The 12,159-nt window shown below is 52.2% G+C and overlaps 1 protein-coding gene across 1 annotated transcript; it reads left to right on the top strand.

The window, feature by feature from the left end:
• The first annotated feature begins 10,506 nt into the window (after positions 1–10,506).
• On the top strand, positions 10,507–11,472 carry LOC147412939 (olfactory receptor 14C36-like). Its single transcript, XM_086480813.1, has one exon. The coding sequence runs from the start codon at positions 10,507–10,509 to the stop codon at positions 11,470–11,472; it is 966 nt and encodes a 321-aa protein (XP_086336939.1).
• The last annotated feature ends 687 nt before the right edge of the window (positions 11,473–12,159 follow it).

The raw sequence follows: 12,159 nt of genomic DNA, 5'->3' as shown, positions 1-12,159 counted from the left end.
GGCAGCCAAGAACTGCCCAGGGGCACCTCCGTGGCACCAGGCTCTGATGGGAACATGAGTTCATTGCTGATGAGGATGGAGAGTTGATGCTGGGAAGGCCTGTAATCCAAAGGTGGTTTGTTTTTGATACTCCCGGATTTAGAAAGCTCCAAGTGAAACACATCTGGAGTTTCAGTGCCTTCTCCCAAACGGAGAGAATAATTTCCATGTCCAAACCCTCCTTCCACCCCTGAGGTGATTAAGAGTAGAAGACTGAAAGCACAGGTTCCATCTCATTCAGGTAAGCCCTGCCTTGATGTGTTTCTTGAGAAGCTTCCTCTGCCATTGTTCTGGGGGTGATCTGGAGCAGTGAGAAGTCCTGAGCAGCACAGCACCCTTTGAACAGCAGAAGATCCTTGCCCTGCCCTGCTAGGAATCTCCCTTCCACCCACAGCTTCTCCCCACAGCTCCATGAGGAGCTCAGTGGGAAAGCTGAGTGCTGATCCTGGCTGATGACAGAGTCCCTGCTCCAGGTCACAGCCCCCTGGGTGAGGACAACCTGTTTGGGAGGACAGCTCTGGGCACCGCAGGCTGCATGCCCAGGTCCATAGCCCACAGCCATGCCCAGGAGAAGGCAACCGTCATGCCCTGTCCCTCTCACACTGCACTAGGGAAGCCCTGCTCTGCAGCCCGGCTTCCTCTTCTCCATCACAGACAGATCCCAGAGGTTGGACACATTCAGGAGATCCTGCAAGGAGCCACCGACACATCACCCTGCACCCAGAGACTTACTGTGTCAGAGGCTGGGAAGAGTTCTCCTCCAGTGAGCTCTCAGCCATCCTCCCCCTCTCCTCTGCCTTCAACCTCTCTCTGCCCCGCTCCTTTCTCCTTGGTGCCCACAGGCAGCCCCCTCAGCCCTGCTGCGCTTGGCAGAGCAGCTGCTGCTGGGCAGAGCAGCTGCTGCTGGGCAGAGCTGTCTCCCTGCAGCTCTGCCTGCTTGCTAGGAGCTCTCTCTGTCCCAGGAGACCAGCCCAGCTCAGCAGCAGAGCAACAGCCCAAGAACTTTTTAATGATCTCTCTGGTGGTTTTGGTGCGAAGTCCGTGAAACTCGGACACTGAGAGGAAGCTGAGGAAACCTCTGGAGGAGTCAAAGTCAGATGCAAACTGTAAAGTTTCTTGGAGCACTAATGGGTTCCACTGGGGGACGTTACTGACAAAGCCTCCCTGGGGGCTGGTTAAAAAAGAAACCTGGAGGCAGTGAGGACAGGTAGGCAAAGGTAAGGTGAAGGTGGCTCTGATGCTGAGTAACCCTTGCTGTGCTTCATCAAGCGAAAAGAAAGCCCTGGCTCCCCAGCCCCTGCAAGGCAGACCCTGTCCCTCAGCCATTCCTCAGGGTTCTTCCTGGGGCAGGGTGATGTGGGGATGTGCAGTGACAAGGGCAGGGCCAAGGTCCTCTGCTTCTGGGTTTGTCCTGGGTGGGCTGAGGAGGCACTGAGGTCCCGGTTTCATAGGGTGAAGGGGTCATCTGGGAGGCCTTGGGGGTTGAGACAACAGCCCTAGCCAAGGGGAGAAAGACCTCGGCTCTCTTGGGGGCTTTTTGTCTTGCCAGAGCCCTTGAGCATCTCCACCACAGGATGTCCTACAGTGTCCCACACCTGTGCTTGCCATTGCACCGTGCAGATCAGACTGTCCCCAGGAGAGGCCTGAGCAATGCCTGAGAGGGACCTGTTCTCCTTTCCCAGAGGCTGGAGTTCAGGACCTGTAGCCTTCATGGAACACCCCCAGGTTTCCTCATCATCAGAGCGACCTTCACCTTGCCTTTGCCTGCTTGGGATGAAGGGAGATCCTGGCAAGAGGGCAATGCTGCCAAGAGCTCTGGAGTATCCCTCTCCTCCCACAATCCCAGAACCAAGGAGGCTGGAAGGCAGCCAGCTGCCACCTTTTCTGGGCTTCCCCTTCATGCTTGGTTTTAGCCAGCAGCTCCTTTCTCAGCCATGCCAGACTCCTGCCACCTTCATGTGACTTCCAGCATGTCAAGGTGGACGATTCTGGGTCATGAAGAGGAGATCCTTGAGCATCAAACAGCTCTTTGCACTCGTCTTCTCTTCAGGGCTGTAGACCGTGGGTTCTTCTAGGGACGTCCCTCAGCAGGCCCTCCAGAAGGCCTGTTCTTTACTTTCTGCCCATTTTCTCAGGATCCTCAACTCTGTCTTCTCACCCCTGACATTTCCCTTTCCTCATCCCCCTGTGCCATCACAGGCACCTCCACCTGCCAGGACCTTGCTTCTGCCCTATCTCCTGCTCAGGCACAGGGGACATCACCAGCAGCTGCACATGCCGTGGTCCTGCTCCGCACCTCCTAGCTCCTCAGCCAAGAGGGGCTTGCCAGAAACGGGAAGAGATCCAGGACATGCTTCTGTCCTGTCCCCTCCTCAGCCATCACTGACATCCCCAGCAGCGGCACAAGCCTGCTGCACACTCCTGCCCTAGCAGCTCCTGAGCCATCAGGGACAGCAGGAGGAGCTGCACAAGGCAGGGGCTGCTCTTGACCTGTCACCTGTGCAGCCACCTATGACCTCACCCAGCACGACCCATTTAGCTTAGTGTCCTGTTTTAATGTGAAGCAAGAACAGCAGGGGTAGCACTGACCCAAATATTCTTCATTTTCTACCACAAAGGAACCTCAGAGCACTCCAGAGAGTCTGGCGGCTCTCAGCGACCCATGCAGTACTTTAGCCCTCCGGCAGCCTGTTCTGGGCAATAAAAGCCTTCATGTCTGAGCTGCGAGTGTAGTTTACTCACACGCACCTCACTCAAAAAAACAGAGGTGGGGAATGCTCCACTTGCACTTTTGACTCTGACACTTCCTTACGGAGCCGGTTACCACGTCTGCCCCAGCCAACCGCAGCTTCTTCAGAGCAGTCATGTGGGTGAGTTTTCCCCCAGAGAAGTTCTTCAGGCAGCTCAAGGGATGTTTTACTTCATTGCTGTGCGTCATGTGTCAGTGATTCACTCCAAAGGTTACGAGCTGACCACTCTTACACACCACACAAACTCAGACACTCCACAAGAAGCGGACAGCTGACTAGGATGAAAGGTTCCACAGTGAGGAATGATTAAGGCCCTGCCTGTAACCTCCTCTATTACTCCTGAATTTGACACCTTCTGGATGCAAGAACTAAGGCTAAAAACGCGCTCTACTACCAGTCAGAACACGCACAGAGTTTCAATACTATAAAAAGCATTACAAAAGAAAGCTGACAAATCCTTCATGCAACTGGGATTTGAGAAGCAAGATGACACTGAACAAGGCAGAGCTTTCCTACACGTTTTCTGATTCATGAGATTCATTTCTTCCCAACAAATGCATGAAGAAACTGTAAAAAAGTAGCCATCTCACTTTAATTGAAATATTAAATTAGCCTTAAAAAATCGTAACCAACAAAACCTGACACTCAAGGATTTCAGGAAAGACATACTGTCAGCAACAGCTCCAGTCCCTACAAAGAGGAATGCAGATACAGAAATCCACACTCTGGTTACACAGAAAATGACATGACATTTTCTCAAGAAGAAACTTAAACATATTATACATCAGTCTGTAAGATCAGCTGCTTCAAGTCGGGAGCAGCCAGCAGCGGATCTCAGTGTTCAGGAGCTTTCCTGAGGTTTTCCCGCTATAAGGAAAGAGAGGTCAACAAGGCTTGGTGGGGGAGAGCAACTAGAATGTATGGGGTTCTGGCCAGGAGTGGATGAGGAGATAGCTGAGTTTTTGGGTGAGACTCAAGGGGCAGGCTAGCATGGGAGATACTGTTGTGGGTGTCTGTTACAGGCCACCTGACCAGGATGAGGAAGTTGGTGAGGCCTTGTACAGGCAGCTGACAGCAGCCTCACAATCACAGGACCTGTTGCTCATGGGGGGATTTTAACTCCCCAGATACTTGCTGGAAGGCCTACACAGCCAGCCATTCACAGTCCAGGAGGTTTCTCCAGTGCATTGATGAGAACTTCTTGATGCAATTGGTGGATGAGCCAACAAGGAGGGGAGCACTGCTGGATCTCCTCCTCACTAACAAGCAGGGTCTGGTTGAAGCAGTAAAGGTCGAGGGCAGCCTTGGCTGCAGCGACCATGAGATGGTGGGGTTCAGGATCTGGTGTGGTAGGACCAGAATACCAAGCAAGATCACAACCCTGGACTTCAGCAGGGCCAACTTTGGCCTTTTCAAGCAATTGCCAGGGGAAATCCCATGGGACATGGTACTAGAAGGTAAAGAGGCCCAAAATAGTTGGTTTATGTTCAAGGACCAATTCTTCTAAGCTCAAGATCAGAGCATCCCAGTGGGTAATAAATCAAGAAAAGAAGCAGGAGACCCTCACAGTATAAAGAGGGAAGGAAAGGGCAAACTCAAGTGGAAGAAGAGAGTCTATAAATCTTGGAAGGAGGCGATGGCCACTTGGGAGGACTGTAAGAGTGTTGTCAGAAGATGCAGGGAGGCAACTTGGAAAGCTAAGGCCTCCTTGGAGTTAAGCCTTGCAAGGGAGGCCAAGGACAACAGAAAGGGCTTCTTCAAATACCTTGCAGACAAAACTAACACCAGAGGCAATGTAGGCCCACTGTTGAATGAGGCACGTGCCCCAGTGACAGAGGAGACAAAGAAGGCAGAGCTACTGAATGCCTTCTTTGTCTCTGTCTGTACTGCTGGAGACTTTCCTCAGGAGCCCCAGACCCCTGAGGCTCCAGAGGAAGTCAGGAGAAAGAAGGAGTTTGCCTTGGTTGATGAGGAGTGGGTCAGGGATCAGTTAAGCAACCTGGACATACACAAATCCGTGGGCCCTGATGAGACGCACCCACGGGTGCTGAGGGAGCTGGCGGAAGTCATTTCTAGATCAGTCTCCATCATCTTTCGTAAGTCTGTGGAACAGATGAGGTACCTGAGGAAAAGAAATGTCACTCCAGTCTTCAAAAGGGCAAGAAGGGGGACTCGAGTAATTACAGACCTGTTAGCCTCACCTCCAACCTTGGAAGTGTTCAAGACCACGTTGGATATAGCCTTGAGCAACCTGGTCTAGTGGGAGGTGTCTCTGCCATGGCAGGAGGGTTTGAACTAGGTGATATTTGAGGTCCCTCTGAACCCAAGCCATTACATAATTCTATGATTCTCTGTTTCCATCACTGACTTCTGCAAAGTCATTTGGCATCAGCAACTCGTGTTACTCTTCAACGTGGATCCATCTGTTACTTTTGGGAGAACAGAGGTGTCCTTATCTTGATTGAACACTTGTTCTTCTCAGGAAGGGGAGGGGATAAGTCTTGGGTCTGGAGATAATCATGCAGCAATTATATGCTAAGAGTGTTCCTCTCTTCTAACGTGTGTGCAATCTGGTGTGGAATTGTGACATCAGGCGAGACAAGTCGTTGGTGAGGAGATCCTGAGACATGCCCTGAGGCAGCCAGTCCCTGGGTGTCAGGGCACGTGGGCAGGTGCCTAGGGTGGTTATCACCTCCCAATGCCTGTTGTTTGAAGCCTGAAAAGGCAGGTAATCCCGCTCCATGGACACACTACCTAACAGAAGGGTGCCTTGCCTACCCCAGTGAAACCCAGCAGCTCCTGTGGCTGTACTGGGGCTTGGTCCATGTCTATCTCTTCAGTGCTGTCAGAAAATCATGGCTGAGATACAGACCCAAGTCATCTCTGAGCATGCCATGATTGTGCATGGACAAAATATTGGAGAACACCATGGTTGGGATGGGAACCTAAACTAAACCTGAGGCCACCAGGGATGAGATAGGAACCCAAGCCTCAAGTCACTAGAGGAATCACCCCAGCAGTAAAAAAACAGCCACACAAATGTGGATGGGTCTGTACCACCTATTAGTAGGGCAGGAGAACGAATTTAAGTATGAAGCTGTTCTTTTTAATGGAAATAGAAGAAAGAATTGAGAAAAATCAGCAAAATCAGACCAAAACTACCAGGTCACTGAACTTGAGAGACCATGGAAAAAAACAGAAATATAACAGGTGCCAGAGAGGGAAGGAGAGAGGTGCCTGGCTGCTCCACTGCTGGAACAGTCGGGCACCAGTCAGGAGTTGGAGGATGAGGAAGCTCAACAGCTGGAGTCACTCACCAGGGACAAGGGAAGTGACAGAGAAATCCCTGAGGAACATCAACACAACAAGCAAGTAGACCGGGTGCAACAATGGAAGTGGCTGAGGTGGACCAACACTGGGAACAGAGGAGTTAACTAGTCATAAGTTAGTGGAATCCTGTAGGGTCAGGACATCTAGGGAGAGCTTCAATGTCCAGATGGGCTTGAGATGGAGAGGTGGACTTGACCACTGAAACCATTGCAGGTGTTATTCAGGAGTGTGACACATGCATCATAGTCAAGTGAGCCAAGCGAGCAAAGCCTCTGTGGTGTGAAGGATGGTGGCTGCGATATCAATCCAGAGAGGCCTCACAGATGGGTTATATCACACTGTCATGAGCCATCCAAGGCAAGTGACATGTCCTTACTGTGGTGGAAGTGACAACCAGATGGATGGCAACATGCCCCATGACCCAAACCACCCCCCAAAACACCATCCTGGGCCTTGAAGAGCAAGTGCTGTGGCACCCCAGAAAGACCTGAGGCAGACAGCAGGATTCCTTTCTGAAACACCCTCAGAAGCCCCTGGGCCAGGGAACGTGGCAATGATTGGGTGTGCCACATCCCCTGTCACACACCAGCCTCTGGAATGATTGACCGAGAGAAGGGACTGTTAAGGACAAGAGTGAGAGCAAAGGGGGCTGGGAAATACAAGCGGTGGGATGCAGCCTGGGCAGAAGACACCTGCCCAGTTAATACCAGAGGATGGACTGATCAACCTGGCCCTGCCCAAACAAAAACCTGCCTAGTGTAGAAGGAGATAATGTCCCTATAGTGCACGTAGGGAACTGTCTGGGAAAGACAGCACAGGTTGCTCCTTCCTTAGGAAAAGGCCAACCTGATTGTGGGATTTCTTTTCTCAAAGATGTGGATGCACTGGGTTTATTTCTGGAAAATCTGATGTGTACCTGCAGTAGATTTAACCTGGGTAGAAAAAACCTCACAATTTGAGTTGTACATTTTAGAAAGTTCTACAGCACGTATCACCTAAATGAGCATTCTAAAAGCCTGAGCAAGTGAAGCAATGACCCAACCTGAGCTGGTTTCATGACCAGTAACTCCACACATCACACCTGTCTTATCCTGAGTAACCACCACAGAAAATGGAACCCAAGTCATGGACAACATTAAATCAGTGGACACTTTATGGATCGTTTCATGGACATGTGAGAGGGATGACCCATAGATAAGGCAATAATAGCTGTCAGTCACGTGATGGGAAGGGGTGGTGGCAGGTGAGGTGCTTTTGCACAGTGTGGAGCTGAGTATGAGAGTAAGGGGATGGAGAAGGGGTGGAGATTGGACTGGGTCTGGCTGGGCTGGAGATACATTTGTTCATGGAGGCTCCCATGGTCTTGTGTTTGATTTGTGACCAAAACTATGCTGAGAACACACTAATGTTGTGGCTGTTGCTGAAGAGTGTTTGCACAGCGTCAAGGCCTGCTCTGTTTCTGACTGTGCTCCAGCAGTGAATAGACTGGGGGGGTGAGAGTACAAGAGGTTTGGAGGGGACACAATCAGGGCAATGACCTCAAGTGACCATCTTTACCCACAAGTTTTCTTGCTTTTACTCTTCTTTCCTTTTCCGCTGTTCCACAGAGGTTGGAGGAGGGAGGTGTGCAAGCTGCAGGGTTGTGCCTAAATTCTTGCTGGGTTTAACACACAACATTTACAAACAAGGAAGAGCTGGCTAGGAATGGAAAAGGCCAGGGGGAGAAGGTAGAGTTGAGGATACTGAGAAAAAGGGAAGAAAAGAAAGAACAGGACTTCTATAGGGCAGACTTCGGCCTGCTGATGGACCTTCTTAGAAAAACTGATCGGTTACAGCCAAGCAGAGAGGACAGGTCCAGAGAGCTGTTTGATACTCAAGGATCTCCTCTTCATGATCCAGAATAGTCCACCTTGACATGCCAGAGGTCACATAAAGGTGGCAGGACTCTGGCATGGCTGAGAAAGGAGCTGCTGGCTAAAACCATACATGAAGGGGAAGCCTAGAAAAGGTGGCGGCTGGCTGCCTTCCAGCCTCCTTGGTTCTGTGATTCTGGGAGGAGAGGGACACTCCAGAGCTCTTGGCAGCACTGTCCTCTTGCCACATGTCCCGCATACGTTGCGGAGGCCTCTCCTGGGGACAGTCTGATCTGCATGGTGCAATGGCAAGCGCAGGTGTGGGACACTGTAGGACATCCTGTGGTGGAGACGCTCAAGGGCTCTGGCAAGACAAAAAGCCCCCAAGAGAGCCGAGGTCTTTCTCCCCTTGGCTGTGGCTGTTGTCTCAACCCCCAAGGCCTACCAGAAGAGCCTTTATACCTTAAGGCACCAGCACCTCAGTGCCTCCTCAGCCCACCCAGGACAAACTCAGAAGCAGAGGACCTTGGCCCTGCCCTTGTCACTGCACATCCCCACATCACCCTGCCCCAGGAAGAACCCTGAGGAATGGCTGAGGGACAGGGTCTGCCTTGCAGGGGCTGGGGCTCAGGGCCTGGTCTTTTGTCTTGATAAAGCACACCAAGGTTTACTCAGCATCAGAGCCACCTTCACCTTGCCTTTGCCTACCTGTCCTCACTGCCTCCAGTTTTCTCCTTTAACAAGCCCCGAGGGAGGCGTTGTCAGTAACATCTCTCAGTGGAACCCATTACCACTCCAAGAAATTTTGGAGTTTGCTTCTGACTTTGACTCCTCGAGAAGTTTCCTCAGCTTCACCTCAGTCTCTGAGTTTCATAAACTTCATATAAACCACCAGAGAGATCATCAAAAGTTCTTGGGCTGCTGCTCTGCTGCTGAGCTGATCTGGGCTGGGCTCCTGGGACAGAGAGAGCTCCTAGCAAGCAGGCAGAGCTTCAGGGAGACAGCTCTGCCCAGCAGCAGCTGCTCTGCCAAGCGCAGCAGGGCTGAGGGGGCTGCCTGTGGGCACCAAGGAGAAAGGAGCGGGGCAGAGAGAGGTTGAAGGCAGGGGAGAGTGGGAGGATGGCTGAGAGCTCACTGGAGGAGAACTCTTCCCAGCCTCTGACACAGTAAGTCTCTGGGTGCAGGGTGATGTGTCGGTGGTTCCTTGCAGGATCTGCTGAATGTGTCCAACCTCTGGGATCTGTCTGTGATGGAGAAGAGGAAGCCGGGCTGCAGAGCAGGGCTTCCCTAGTGCAGTGTGAGAGGGACAGGGCATGACCGCTGACTTCTGGTGGGGATGGCTGTGGGGTGTGAAGGTGGGTGTGCAGCCAGGGGTGCCCAGGACTGTCCTTCCAAGCTGTGTCTCTTCACCTCAGGTGGCTGTTACCTGGGGCATGGACTCTGTCACCAGCTGGCATCAGCACTCATCCTGCCAGGGAGTTCCTCACGGATCTGTGGGGGAAGCTGTGGGTGGAAGGAGAAATCCCCAGCAAAGATGCATCTCTCCTGACACATAAACCTCTTCCTTCTGCAGATAAAAGGGACTGAGAGCAACATGCCTGGGATGTCACCAACATGGAGGTGCTGTGCTCTGCTGTGTAAGGAGAAGGCTTTCCCGAGTGCCAGCTGCCTTCCTCTCCTGTTCCCCATTTGCAGAAGGATCAGGGTATTGCTTTGTGTTTTTTTCTCCAATTCCTGCTGCTCCTGTTCTTGCTTTTGAAAGCTCTGGGTTGTGGGCATTGGACGTCAGGGGATTGTCTCAGATGCATTCTGAGACACTGAACGCTGGGGGCTTTGGATAATGTAGAGTGCAGTAACCTGAAACAAGGTGAGTCTCTCTTCAGGAGATGCTGGGCATTGTCTTTTGGGCACCTGAGCATCTCCATGGGCTGAAGAGCTTGAAGTGCCCTTCCCCCATGCTGGGAGCACTTCAGCAGGGGGGATGGGAACCCAGTGACAGGGCCATTTTCCCCCACAGGCACGCTGCTGTTATCATGTCAGGAGAGAGCCTGAAGATGGAAAATGATGGTGAGAAATATTCTCTCTCAGCCTACAGTGATTCCTTCCCAGACTTTGCTGTTCATTACAGCAGAGTTGGAAGGGCTGGGTCCCTCCCTGGGCTCTTCCCTCTCAGACACAGCAGGTCTGGGTGCTGACTCCATCACACTGCAATAAATAGGGACAATTGTCACACGATCACTGAGGCAAATACCTCTCACTCAAGTGAAGCACCCATTGCCAGGAACAGCTATTGAATGCACGGGCTGTTTGACACCACTGCAATAGCACAGGTCTGACTTCTCTGGAGCCCATGGGCAGAGCCCCTGCTCGTCAATGCTGACCTCACAAAAAGGGACTGTCTGAAGTTCCCTCAAAAATGAAGCCATTGTGGGAGATATCTACGGGAAAAGGGATAAGACTGGCTCAGTGCAATCTGCCCTCACTTATCAATGACTTTTTCTCTTTCAGCAGTCCCTCATTCCTGCAATTAAATAATGTCCAATGCCAGCTCCATCAACCAATTCCTCCTGGTGGCATTTGCAGACAGACGGGAGTTGCAGCTCTTGACCTTCGGGCTCTTCCTGGCTATGTATCTGGCTGCCCTCCTGGGCAATGGCCTCATCATCACCACTGTAGCCTGCGACCCCCACCTCCACACCCCCATGTACTTCTTCCTCCTCAACCTCTCCCTGCTCGACCTGGGCTGCCTCTCCACCACTCTCCCCAAAGCCATGGCCAATGCCCTCTGGAACACCAGGGCCATCTCCTACACAGGATGTGCTGCCCAGGTCTTTCTCAATCTCTTTTTTATTGCAGCAGAGTATTTTCTTCTCACCGTCATGGCCTACGACCGCTACGTGGCCATCTGCAAACCCCTGCACTACGGGACCCTCCTGGGCAGCAGAGCTTGTGTCCACATGGCAGCAGCTGCCTGGGGCACTGCTTTTCCCTATGCTCTGCTGCACACGGCCAATACATTTTCACTGCCCCTCTGCCAGGGCAATGCTGTGGACCAGTTCTTCTGTGAAATCCCCCAGATCCTCAAGCTCTCCTGCTCAGACACCTACCTCAGGGAGGTTGGGGTAATTGTGGTCAGTGTCATTTTTGACGTTGTTTGTTTTGTGTTCATTGTGGTGTCCTATGTGCAGATCTTCAGGGCCGTGCTGAGGATCCCCTCGGAGCAGGGACGCCACAAAGCCTTTTCCACCTGCCTCCCTCACCTGGCCGTGGTCTCCCTCTTTCTCAGCACTGCCGTGTTTGCCTACCTGAAGTCCCCCGCCATCTCCTCCCCATCCCTGAACCTGCTGCTGGCATTTCTGTACTCGGTGGTGCCTCCAGCAGTGAACCCCCTCATCTACAGCATGAGGAACCAGGAGCTCAAGGACGCCCTGAGGAAACTGATGACTGGTTGTTGTTCAGAAGCAGCAATGAACTGCCCATCTTCCCCTGCATATCACTAGTAATGGAACTCATTACCGGCCCAGTCTGTCTTTGGTGGATTGTTTGCTTTGGTTTCTTGGCGTTTTAGCTTTTCTAGGCGGTATGAAATCTTTCATTAAACTAATGTCCAAGAAAATGTTATCATTCTTCGTCCTATTTCTATGTCAGTGTCTGCCTGTCTTGTGTGCTCCAGAGACTTTGTGTAAATAAGGAGCTGTGCTCTCCGTGTGTTTAATCCAAATAAAGGACCCTGCACTGACTTGATTGTCTAGGTTCCTTTCTGCAAGATCTTCTGTGGAGCTGCGGGGGAAGGATCTGTGTGCTGAGCTGGAGGGGGCAGTAGCCACCCTGAGCTGGATCTTCCTATCAGCCTCACCAGCGTGGCCATGGCCACCACAGCCCACTTGCTCTGCAGAGCAGCACCACCAGTTCAGGGTCTGTGGGGAGCCTGGGGAGGGGGTGCAGGAATGGCCGTCCAGGTCAGCAGAGATGAGCTCTGTAGGGAAAAGTCTGTGTGGGGAGATGGGATGTCCCGGGAGAAGAGCAGGGCATCGTGTGTGTGTGTGCAGGGGGGACATGGAAAGAGAAACCCTTTGGTGTGGGTGGCAGCTCGGGTCAGACTGCCCTTTCCCTGGGGCAAAAGGACCTTCCTGAGGATCCCCTAGGCTGGTTGTCTCCTACTGTTGTGGGGAGCAAGTTTGGCACGT

This window comes from Leptosomus discolor, unplaced genomic scaffold, assembly GCF_034619465.1.
Source record: "Leptosomus discolor isolate bLepDis1 unplaced genomic scaffold, bLepDis1.hap2 HAP2_SCAFFOLD_35, whole genome shotgun sequence".
In the NCBI taxonomy this organism is placed as follows: domain Eukaryota; kingdom Metazoa; phylum Chordata; class Aves; order Leptosomiformes; family Leptosomidae; genus Leptosomus; species Leptosomus discolor.
Note: the sequence above shows the minus strand (reverse complement) of the source record. Positions and strands in the feature narration are given on the sequence as shown.

Coding starts and splice junctions, on each gene's coding strand:
- LOC147412939 (XM_086480813.1), top strand. CDS start 10,507: ATGTCCAATGCCAGCTCCATCAACCAATTCCTCCTGGTGGCATTTGCA.